Genomic DNA, 12,883 nt, shown 5'->3' with positions numbered 1-12,883 from the left:
GAACTTTCCCACATAACTTCATCAGCTTATTTCCTTTAACAGAACGTCTGTAAAGTAACATCCCTATCCTTCCAGCCAAGCACATGATACAAATTACATCTTATCATCTTGACCACAGTTGCCAGATTTTGGACATTATTGCTGATTTTCATATTAGTATTAAAGGGATAAAATTCAGGATACTCGAACTGCTACAATTTTGGCTCAAAATCACCAATATTTTTTTAGTCCATCATTTCTTTCAATATCCTCATTTAATAATTTTATGTTGCTCTTGTAATTTCTCTGCTTCAGTATTTATGCTTTTATCTACAGAAAATAAGATTTTGCTACTTGTTTTCCAGTACATCTTTTATACATTCAATTCCATCCCAGTTTCAAAAAGCAGAATCCTCAGTACAATAGGTAGAAATTTCAGTACCTGTAGAACTTCAYGTACAACCAATTCTTTTCAGCAAGAATCAATACAATTCAGAGTTCACATTCTCTTGTTGACTTATTTTCCCCTCATTTCCCTCTGGCATCTTTCATATATACTTCTACTTTTCAAGTTCTTCCAAAACACTTTCATTTTAGAGAAATYCTTTAGCTCATTGCAAGATATTTTAAGACTCCATGGCTTAAATCCATTCTTAAAATTTAGTATCATACCTAAATAACATTTAATATGATATCCTTGTATTTTGCAAATGGAATCCCTAATGATTAAAGTTTTATTTTATTTAACGTGCATCTTGACTGTAGAACACAGTTCTTTGTTTCATGCTCTTTAATGACAAGTGAACATTTAAATCTATCTTCAATGTGCTATACAATTATCACAACACTCCTGTAAAGACCATAATCTCATACATCCAGAAAYTGAAGAAAGAGATCAAGAAGTTAAACCCAAGGCCACAGAAGGAGCAAATGTCAGAGGAGGGATTTGAATTCCTGCCAGATAGGCCTGTGCTGAGACCACTAGAACAGCAAGCCCACAGCTACATACATACACAACTCTAAGCAACTCGTCAAGTACTTTGGGATGTGTAAAAGTATTAGGTAAGTGAATAGATAATGTAAATGAAATATAAATTATGTAAATATAACAATATTCAAGGACTGCAAGAAATGTAGATGATTAATAGACCATAATGGCTTTTTAGAGACTTTAAACTAGTGGAACTTTAGTTGCTCAACATTGTCAGAACTCCACCAAAGCCAGTGAAGGTATTGTAATTTGGAGAGGTTGAGGATCTAGACACTTGCATCCTACAGTGTCRAGCAAATCCTCCTCCATATTCAAGTCTACACCATAAAGTTAAAGCACATATCAGATCCTTAAGAGCCTTTATGGTCTAATGAGTCAGAAAAGATGCTGTACACTACTCTTAATGATTTCAAAACTTGCATAAAATTGCACTTGCACAATTTCCCATTGCTTTTAATGGAAGACATTTGAGTAAACTTTTCACAACTTTATACAAAAAAAATGGGTACTGTTTTGTAAATCCTTTTCTGCTATTTGGGAGAAATATTGCAGTTTTACTGAACTCTGTAACCTTTCCTCCCTCCTTGCCATAAGGGAAGCATTTCCTGAGTGAAAGTTGCCAAAGGACTTTAAAAAAGGTTTCAAAATGCATAAATTTCAGAAGAAAGACTGTTTAGAAAGCTTAAAATGGCAGGGGGGAAATGGTTAGTGGGCCCTTAATGAGTTGTTTCTGTGATCTTTGAAGCCAAGAGGTAGTTCTCACTGCAAACCTGTGTACTTAAAAAAGTTTCCACTTAACCATATTATACATCTCTGTAGGTATCTCTTCCAGGAGTATCTGGAACATAATGTGTGACTGGAGAACAAATGATATAAGCAGTCGTATTACTTAAAGTTTCCTCTCTCAGAAACTACCAGAATGTTTCCCACTTTTTTTTTTTTTTTTTTTTTTTTTTTTTTGGGATTTTTTTTTTTTTTTTTTGTTAAAAAGGTGAAGAATGATCCACTCCACAAACTCCCACAGTATTTAGTCCCTGGTTGAAACTTTGACCTACTACCAATTCAGCCTGCAGCTCCCAAGAAATAGGATGGTTCAGAAAGCTGCAGACAGGGCATAAATTTCTCACTGTCAGAAACTATGTAGGCTTTTTGGAGACAGTGGGCCTATATGCAAAAATGTTTTGCCAGCCACATACAGACTGAAAAGGCTGGACACTACCAGAGTTTAAAAACTTCAAAAATTATTTTTAGTTTGCCATGTTTTCTGTGTTTTTAGAGACACATATTCAAAGGGAAATGGATCTATTATTAGGTCATATACAAACGACATTTACCACAACATCCACATGGCTATGCAGTAACACATTAACTAAATAAAGCTGTCTTCCCCCAATACCTGAAGTTACTACAGCATACACTGGACCACACACTTCTGATTAAAACAAACAAAACTTCACTAAAATACATTGCAGCAGTCTTTGATGTAAGTAATTTTCATGCTTTTCTAACAGACTGATTTTTACTTTTGTTTAAGGCTAGTAAAAAATTATCAAAACCTTTCTTGGAATCCAAGATGTTGTCTGCCTACATGAACATCACAGGCAGATTACTTTTTCAAAACAGGGATTTATAAAWAAAGAGAAAAATGCCCACCATCTCAATTGTAAAAGCAAAACCAGTATTTTTACAACAAATATAAGATAAACCTAGTTCCTGTTTAGCATCTCCCAAGAAATACCACATCCTCAACTTCCACTAAAGTCAATGGGAATCAGGGGTGTTCAGTGAATCTCAGAAGGTATTGAACACTTAATACAACATGGCCCTACACGTACAGATGTAAACACATTAAAGAGGGGTGTCATAATATAAACACACCATCACCATGATAATCCTGCAAATTAAAAGGCCTTCTAAAGGTAACCTTTAGTCTGTTGGGGTTTTTTTTTGTTTGTTTGTTTGTTTGTTTTGTTGGGTTTTTTTTTTTTTTTGTTTTGTTTTCTTTGTATTGAATTATGGTCAAGGCAGCACCTTAACTGTTTCCACAATGGAATGAAACCAGTGAAGTGGAATGCACATAAGAAAGAAATTGCTATTGATCTCAGCCCAGGCCACACCATGCCTTGCATAGCAAATGGTTTCCATTACCTTACTATCTTAAGATAATTAATGTGCAGTCACTGCCCCTATCTTATGTTATCGGTCATTTTGATACTGCTCAATTTCTATCAGACAATTCTACATTTTAGACCGTAGAGGCTTCATCAATAACTGTCATTTGATGATAATTTTATAAGTCACAATGCCACCTACCCAATCCAATCTTTAATATATGCACTACATAGCTGATTGACTATCTGCTACATAACCCCCCCTCCAATACGGTTTGCAACACAATTCTCTTTTTTAATTATTACTACAAAATATATTAAAACCTTGAGAAAAATCTTTGCCTCTTTCAACATGATCTCTTATTTGTTTCATTTCCCTGAGAAGTTACTTTTTTAATTCAGCCAATGATATACTGTAGATAYTTCTAACACTGCAGAATGAATTCTTTTATTTTATAATCATAGCATGATGTTATTTTACAATCATGTCATACYACAGTTTTCATAAAGTTCCCATTACGTGGAATTAATAACTTCATTTCAGAAATCTATGCAAAAACTTAACATGTTAGCTCACACTTTCTCATGACATAACATACGGTATATAGAAATATTACCTTTACCATAATATGGCTTTTTGACATGGCCGTCACTTGGTTTAGGCTTCCTGTCATCTCCAGAAAGGTGTCTTGGAGACTGTTCCTCAAATGATCTCATATTATCCCTCCTTCCAGCTTCCACTGCCATTTTTTCTCTCATGGCTTTTGCTCTCTCAGTTTCCAAAGCAATTGCTTTCTCAAGCAGGGTTAAGTTACCTTTTGTCATGTCAAACACTTCTTCAGACCTATCTGAAGTAATAGAGGTGGTATCATCGTCTCTTTCATGACAACCATCCTCCTTCGCACAGCTAGAAAAAGTCCTAGATCTGGGGCTCAACTGTTCTTCAAGCCTCATTAGGTTCATCATATCAGAGTAATTCCGGTCTGGTGTTCTTCCTTGGAAGTCATCTTCTTGCCTGACATGCTGACGAGTGTTCATGTTTTGCTGTTGATTTCTTTCCTGTGGGTTTGTCTCACTGAGTTTCCTAGCCAGATCAAAACACTGGTTCCTTAAGCATTCCAAACTGCTGAGACACACCTCTTCATCACTCTCCTCCACTATTTTTTCAGTAAGTCCATTGTTCACAGGCTTCCCTAGCATTACAAAGTTCATATTCCTATTATCTTGCTGTGAAGTATTGTCTGCATAATTTCTGTCATTAATATTTTCTGAAAGCACTACACCATGTCCTTGTGCTAATAATTTAAGGGAGTCCACTGTTTCCCTAACAACATCACTGTCTAAATCTAAACTCAGCTCACTTTTCCGACCGATATTTTCATTTTTGTCACTATCATCTTCCAGACTATTAGATGTATTGCTGTTCATTTCTGATTCTGTCCTGGCTCTGTATGCTGCATCCTCTGCAATTTTGCCAAGATTTAACAATGACTTGGCCACCAGTTCATCGTAATTATCATACTCATCATTATTGTTATCGTCTTTTTCTGTGTCTTGCATTATTCGAGTATTGTGACAATTCATTTGATGGTCTTCTGCATAAAAAACAGAAACAAAGAAAGAAACAAAGAAAGAAAGAAAAAGGAAAAGAAAAGAAAAAAGTGGCTACAATTGGAACTGTTGTTGCAATTGCACGGACAGAAAACAAACTGCATGTCAAATATTGTTAATCATACAGCAATTCTAGAACGCTATGGCTGGCCCATTTGAACTGAATTCTCCATAGTCCACAGGGCTATTTTTGTTTATTTGCTATTCACATGAATTTCTTTCACAGAACTGATAAGAAAAAGGCAATCAAAATGCTAATTACCACTGCGGCTAAATATTATGGCATAAATACTTAGGTTTCTTCTTTCACTTCTATATTCACAGTTTTATGGGATTTATTACAATCACATTATTCAGATGACATAAYTGCCTATGTTTCTAACTTTTCTCACTCCTGTGTTTCCTGTAAATATGGTAGATGGCAAAGGAGTGAGTACTACTGGATTTATTCTCTTATTGATGAACACCATTCAGCGAAAGACTATACTCCAAGAAGGAAAATGTCACTTTTTTTAACACCATAAGCACTATTCACACTAGTTGACCAATAACTGCACACAAAGATTAAAATGGCATTTTACTTAGTGCATCCATCAGTAAAATAAAATCTCTCAGTTCAACTGTAGAGAAGTAAGACTTTTTAAAGAGTTGTTACGTGAAAGGAAGATAGAAGGAATTACAAGTGCAAGTTAATTATAAGTAAATATGCTAGGCMAAATTTTATGGTCATACATGTATGATAGGGCTGTAATCTACTATTCTGTAAAATGTGACAAAATGGTGCTGAGTTACCACATTTTACTCAGCTTTGTTCTAGTAACTGTTGAATAACAGGGGGACAGCTTAATAAGATGGTGCCAATGTGAGGCCCTGAGGGTGACACAAGCAAGGCAGGCATCTACATCTGAGTAAGCTATTCCATAGTTCCATCCTTAGTCAGTAAGAGAAGCAGACACTTTATGGACACAGCCCACTTCATCTGGTCAAGATATCTTCTTAAGAATAAAACAGTAACRATTAGGAGTGCCTGTTTCTCTTCATTGACAGCAAAGGGACTCAGACTTGATGCCCACCCTAAAGATACCCATACTCAGTCAGACAAGTATAATCCAGAGAGCATCTTCTGGTAATCTCATATTCACTCAGAAGTTATGCCATTCTTAGACTTAGTCTTAAAATACATACACAGTCATTATCACGGAGCAATGAACGTTGTATAACTTGTATTTTGATAATCAGCCACCCAAGCTGTATTTCAATGTTTTGCATCACAACTGGGAAAGAAAGTAACKAGATCTTTCAAACACTGTCATTATAGTGACATGCTAGGCCAGTTTATCAGCTGGTGCAAACTGAAAGAAACCAGTAAAGTCAGGAAAATTAACACCTGCTCAAGAGCTAGTCCATCAATTTCTGATAAAATCTTTTTAGCTTAGATGCATTTTCAACACAAGTACACCTAAAAACRTAGCAATTTCTAAAGTGTGACTCATGTTTTGGGTTAAACAAACCAGAGTGGGAAATTTCAGGTAGTAGGTGACTTCCACACTAACATTTTGGTAATAGGAAATAGTGTTTGATAAAAATAGTTTTTATGTCAGTAGACAAAAATCAGAGTTGTAAATACAAAGCTCAACAGAACAATAATTAATATTTCAGCTACAAGATAGTATTTCTTCTACACAGTGGTTAGGGATCCTGGGATGATAGTAGGCTGTAGTTAAGCAGCAGAACTGGTTGATGACTAGGCTATGTCTAGAGAAAAAGATGCTATAATGGTAAAAGTTTTTTTCTTACATGTYATCTACTTGAATACAGAAGAAAGATAACTAAGAAGGTAGATTGTATGGTATTTTTACATAACAAGATATTCCAAGTCAGTAGTGGGTTATCTGTTAATCATAAAAGGTGCTTTTATTTTGGTTGCTGTGTTTTTCAAGATAATTATCATTCACATTTATATTTCAGTACCACAAAAATTAAGTGTATTGGACTATCAGGTTTTCAGTGAACTAGCAAAGATGCCACTTACACTTCCTATTTGAAAAATGTCCACCTTGAATAACTGCATAGAAGAAAGCAATGAAGGATTACTGGATAACTAGTTTATGCTATTTGAAAAGCAAATACACCAATAATAATTTTCTGAARTAAAATGTACAAACAAGTCCCACATTAATTTAAATATTAAGGATAAAATCTGATGCCAAGAAGATTGCTCAGTAAAACTGATGCTTTTGTGGGGTTCTTCYTGTAATTACACTGATGGGCAGTCAGACATAGCAATTAAAGAAGCAATGAGCTATAGCTCCAAATTTGCCAGTGGCTTCAAGTTTAGGATGATGTATTGACAAACACTGGTGAAATCAGTCCATATCTACGTGTAATTGGTACTGAAATGCAAAGCAGAAAATTTCTTTTTTTTTTCTCAAGTTATCCTGAGACCTCCTCAGGTACGCAGTGATCATTCTAGGCCAGCTTCAGAAATGGGAAAAGTTTCAGGGATTTTTTCTTAAAAGGGGGGTTTGTGTTTGTAAATGATCACCAAGGAGAGGAATATGTTATACCTTGCTCCCACAAGTGAAAAGTCAAAATATGGATCATGTACTGTATGATAGAAGACATCTAAATTCCTTTTTCTGTAGGGAAGATGGGTGAAAGCTGTAACTACAGTATTTTTTATTCTGTTTGTTTGGCTATATCCTTTTCTGGTCTGCCATCTATTCAATCATTAAGTGAAGAAGCAAAAGGTAGTGGAGGAGAAGAAAGCGTAAAGCATTAAGATGAGAGTGGGAAAGCAAAATATTTATACTGAGTTTCATTTCTCCTATTTTAATTTTTGGCCTTTTCTTGCATCTCCTTTTTTAAAAAAACTATTTCACTCATATCTCTAATCTCCATGAAGAAGTTAATTTCAATGAGAAGGACATTTATGTATGCCATGTCATCTCTTCAATAACAGTTGGATTCCAAGCCTGCTCTGGTGAGGTACCTGTATCAACTGTTTATCAATATGAAATTTTAAACACTGAATCAGTTTGAGAATTAGTTAAAGATCTTATGGGAAATATGGTAGAACTGCAGCTCYATGTGAACTTTATGCCTTTCCTTTGATTCAGCTCTCTAAAATCTAATCTTGCTTTCATTTCATATTTCTGTGATTCCTCAGATTTAATCTTTAACTCAGTAACTATCTGTGCTGTTTAATGGTTGTCTATTAAACGACTGCAAAACCCAGAGAGCTAAAAGACTTACTCTACCCCTTGCATAAGTTTTGGAAACTGATGCAAACCGAAGGTTTCTGTTTTGTGAGGAGACTGAGTTTATCTCAGAAACACACAAACTAACCAGTTTAGGTAAAGAATGAACAAAGTTAATATATCSCTTCTCTGTTAACTTTAGGGCTGTATGGACAAAGAATACACAACACAATTAAAAAAGAATCCCAGATTATTCTAGCCCTCATCCACACAATACCATGACAATTTAGATATTTTTTATTCTAAATTTGTTCTTTTTAACTCCCAGCAGTTATAACAAATGACAGGAGGAAATTACAGTGGAATAATGTAGAAGAGCTATAAAGAGATGGAAGCCTTTAGCCATTTCAACAGAAGTGCACTTGTATTGCACCAAAAAAAAGTGAATAACTTGATTTCTTATTGCACCTTTCATCCAAGGATCTCAAAGCACTTTACAAACAATTTTTAAAAAAAGCCTCACAACACCCCTGTGAGGTAGGTATTTTAACCCCATTTTACAGATGGGAAATTGAGACACAGAGAAGATCAGTGACTCTTTCCATGTCGTACCAGGAGTCACTGGAGAATAAGGACTATAGCCTCTACATCTGTGATTGTTTCCTCCTCTTGTTCCTATCACATCCAAATTTAAGCAATTTTTTGTCAGAAGAAATGGCTTGCTGGTTTTAGTATAGGGAGTCATGCAAAACAGCACCTTCCTTTTGAAACTGAAAATATACAGAATTTAGATTGAGAGATTCTGCAGAGAGAGGCAATGATGCTTCAGAAATAGTAGCTATATTCCTACCAAAGGACAACTTCAGAAACAAGGCTTTCCAGATCTGTTGTCCATGTATCAAATTACTCACTTCCAAGCATGGGAAAACATGATGGCTAAGAAGCTGAACCTACATGTAGTCACACAGGCTTCCTGCCCAGATGGATGTTTCAATACCCAGGCAGTAATTCCTGTTTTAAATCAATTCACTGCTCTTCCCACTGCTACTTATTATTTCCTAAGAGCTCAAGACATGATATTACTGCATCACCATTCTTCTCCCACTCAGCTGTAATGTGAAGTACATGCACACATCTCCACATTACAGTCTCCAACAGCTGGCCTATGAGAAATATTTAGCAAGACAATGGTGGCACAAATGAATCCCAAATCTTAGAAAGTTACAGCATAAAATGGAGAGGGGGATTTGTACATTGCCTTCTTCGGGAYAATTTTCAAAGTAAGGACATTGAAGAGGTGGAAAACTCAGGGAGCTCTCAACTTCTCCACTCCACATGGAAGAAATAGAGGACATGTGTAACTCTCCAAGGACCTAAGCAAGGTCTCCGAAAAGTCTAAACACTCTTATATGACATGGGATTTGGATCAGAGCCCAAGCCTTTGAATATGTCTGTGTCAGGGAGGCASTGAGCTCTGAGGCTGAGCATGTGCACCTAGAATCCTTTCTTCATCTCTGAAAAATTTTCTGRAGTTCTTTTACAATTGAAGTGCTATCGGTAAAGATCCAATCAATTTGTTTTTTATCATAATTGGCTACTTTACGGACCTTATATACCTAATGAAAGTCAAAAGAAAAAGATAACTGTTCACTCAGTTAATTGATTCACTCTAGCTATTCCATTATATTCAATCTTTTTTTCACTAATACCCCTCAGCCTGCAACAGCTACTTAAAATAGTTCTAATACCAGGCCTTACTGCTTAGACTCTCCTGCAATGATAGTATTCAACTAATAATCAATGCTCAAAGTAAAATAAATGGAGAGTAGAAGTCATTAAGTGTGGCAAGGAAGTTCTGAGCTGAAGAACACAGCAGGAGTAGTCACAGTAGGAGTCAGTATTATAAATTAATAGTGAGGGCTAGAGTGCAGCAAGCCCATATACACTTTTAAATATGCACAATTTGCCACCTTACATACATTTTCATTCTTTTTTTCCTGTTAAATTTTGATCTTTTCATTTTCTGTAAGTTCCACTTTTTCTCTGGTTTTGCTCACTGAAAATTCAAGTACTACTTTTTTCTTTTTTTTTWAATTTTTTTTTACTTTTCCCAAAGGACCAAAAATGATCCTGACAGATCTGAATTTCTTTTCTCCTGTGGAGTGGTTACTAACATATAAAAATATTCCTTTTTTGTCCATCTCCTTGCCATTAAAATATATTTTTAAAAGAATGGTAATAAATTATTTTGGTGTAGGAACATTTTAAAGATTTAGTTTTCTGTACTAACCACAAGGCAGAGTTATTTCACACAACCAATGCCCTGAAATACTTTTTTTTTTTTTTGCTTATGACATTTTGCTTATGCCATACGACCTATTGTTATGCCTCTGTTTATGTCACACCTGCATGAATAGCATCCTGATCTATTCACATAAAGTATTAGTAGAGAATGGGTTTTCTTACTTGAGTTATTCCTACAAATATAAAGACAGAGAGAAACAAGTAATACAGATCAATGCAGATGCAACGGACTTTCTAAGTTTACGTATTTGTTATTCATCTATGTCTTCCCACTCCAAATCCCTATGAGCACCTTAGTATCAGTATAATTTTGGAAAAGGCTCTGAGGATATCTGACTGCTCTTCTGACAAGATCTTGACTGAGGTAATTTTGCTTCAAGTGCCAGACAGCAAGAGCTTCTTAAAGGTTATCTAGGTTCTGACCCAAGCCAATATGTTTAAGATTTTGTCATTTTATCACAAGATACTGCTTGCCTTTCTTTGATCTTAAGAGATTGTTACATGCCATTGACAGTGCACTGGTGCCATGGAAACATGCAATAGCTGARGCTGGAAGGGACCTGTCTGGTCCAACCCCAGCTCAAAAAAAGTACCAGCTTAGAGCAATTATCAGGGCCCTGTTCTGTCAGTTCAACTTTAAAGTTCTTCYACGACAGAGATACCACACCATCTCTGGGAAATCTATTCCAGTGTTTGACCACCCTCATGGTGAGAAATTTATTTCTATTTCTAAATGGATAGTTTTTGGTTACAACTTGTGTCTTGTCTCTTACGTTCCACACATCTCCTCTCCACTCTCCATACAAGTAGTTGAAGACAAACCTAAGTTCCCCCCTCAGCTTTTTCTTCCTCAGGTGAATAAACTGGGTTTCTGCACGTCACGTGGTCCAGCCCTTTTATCATCCTGGTTGTTCATCACAGGATTCCAATATTTCAAGAATTTCTTGTGCTGATGAGCCCAAAACTGGACCTATTGCTCCGCATACAAAACTCTAAGTGATGCAYAAAATGGAATAATTTATTTTCCTTTTGATTTGTGTTACAGCCTTAAGTCTTTTCATCCTGAGAGCCAAACGTTATTTCCAAAAGTCAAAAGGCAATGAATTYGCTAGGAATTATCTTTTTTTCCTCCACCACGGAGACAGTAGAAAATACTTGTTGGTTACCTACAGGCATGCCTTTAAGTAGGAAAGGTACCTGGTTAGTATGAAGTGTGCTTGTTTGATTCACAGTATCTGCAATATTTGGTATGAAGACATATGCTTAGGTTCGAGAAAGAATTTGCTGAGATTATCTGTGAACAGAAGTGGATATGCTGGGTTAGCAAGGGCATTATAATCTAGCCAGTCACTCCCACCTGGTCCACACTTCTTTRTGAATCAGGTTCAGGTAGCCCTTAATTGTTTTAACTTGACTTCTGTCTGGGTAGCTGATGACTGGTATTTAATTTCATCATACTTTTTCTCCCCAGGAAGTCTGTCTTCTCTCCAGAAAGACAGAGCGAGATACTCCGTCTCACAGTATTATAATGATTCAGTGAAGTTTGGCAGTTTCTTGCCTTCTCTCAGGTTTCCACAGCTCAGCAGGGCAGCAGGCAATGAGGAAGCCAAAGCTATTCTCCAGAAACTGGGGTACAGCAGGAAGACAGCAGGGGAGCAGGGGACCAGCTGCACCAATGGCAGAACACCCACTCAGACAGCTCTTGGTACGGAGCTTCTCATGGGACTATTCCTGAGACTGCTCTGGAGACAAGTGACCCCTCTCCATATTCATTATTTTCAAAGGACACAGCCTGAAAAACACATTTTCAATTTATAAAGCAACATTTTCTTTCTCACACACAAATTTCTGAGAAAGACAGGTTGCAATCTTTTAGTATAGGGATACATCACTCCTTTTTACTGGTTTTGTTTCAGCTCAGACTCAGATGTCTACACTGAACATGTCTCCACATGAACTACACATCCAGATTCCCTTTACAGGCAATGGACAAAAATAATGCATCCTGGGATATAATTTTTATCCTAACCTAGATATCTGTAGCAGATTGGTTGAACTATCCCCTAAAAACTACTATTTCTCTTGAATGGTTATCAATTAAACTGATGGGGTGAATCCTATCCTTAATGCATTTACTCAAGATTTTCAAGTGGATCCTTGCTGAATTTCAATGGTGTCTTTAGTGCGCYACAGTAGGAACTTCAGGGAGGAAGGAATGAAGGCACTACCCAAAAGGAACTATTTTTAGGTTGTGGATACAGGTGAAGATACATCAGGAAAGGCTTGTGTGGATGGGATGGCATGGTATGGATACTTTGGATGGGATATGCTTATGACTGCATGATTTACAAGAAGAGAAAGATATCATATTGGATGTGTTTGGTCTCCATTATAAGTTTAATYATTTTTTATAGTCCTGTTTGATTACCAAAGAAAGCCTGTTTGTGCTTTGATAACAAACTGACCTGACTGGCAGAAGGGAGATATCACTACTATTCTAGAGCATGAGAGAACTGCTAAATATGGTATCATTGCAATCTCTTCTTCCCATCTTTCCTTCTAACCCCTCCATGATTTCAGTGCCAAGAAATCTGGAAAGACAAAGACATCTATATGCTCAAGTGCCAGACTTTACCTCATCTGCAATGTAAAGCTTTTAGCTAGAGTGTTCCTTCATTTTTATCCTC

General features: G+C 36.3%; 1 protein-coding gene across 2 annotated transcripts in view; it reads right to left on the bottom strand.

The window, feature by feature from the left end:
* The window catches only part of MYT1L (myelin transcription factor 1 like), a 216,919-nt gene that overhangs the window by 77,916 nt on the left and 126,120 nt on the right, over positions 1–12,883 (bottom strand). For both annotated transcript variants that reach the window (XM_057371820.1, XM_057371813.1), the window contains one exon: positions 3,699–4,676. In XM_057371820.1, coding sequence (XP_057227803.1) covers positions 3,699–4,676 — 978 coding nt within the window. The remainder of the gene's footprint in view (positions 1–3,698; positions 4,677–12,883) is intronic.

The sequence above is a fragment of the Malurus melanocephalus genome, unplaced genomic scaffold, assembly GCF_030028575.1.
Source record: "Malurus melanocephalus ecotype Western Australia unplaced genomic scaffold, MMel_1.1 scaffold_6, whole genome shotgun sequence".
NCBI classification, from domain to species: Eukaryota; Metazoa; Chordata; class Aves; order Passeriformes; family Maluridae; genus Malurus; species Malurus melanocephalus.
The sequence above is the reverse complement of the archived record's forward strand: the minus strand, read 5'-3'. Positions and strand labels throughout refer to the sequence as shown.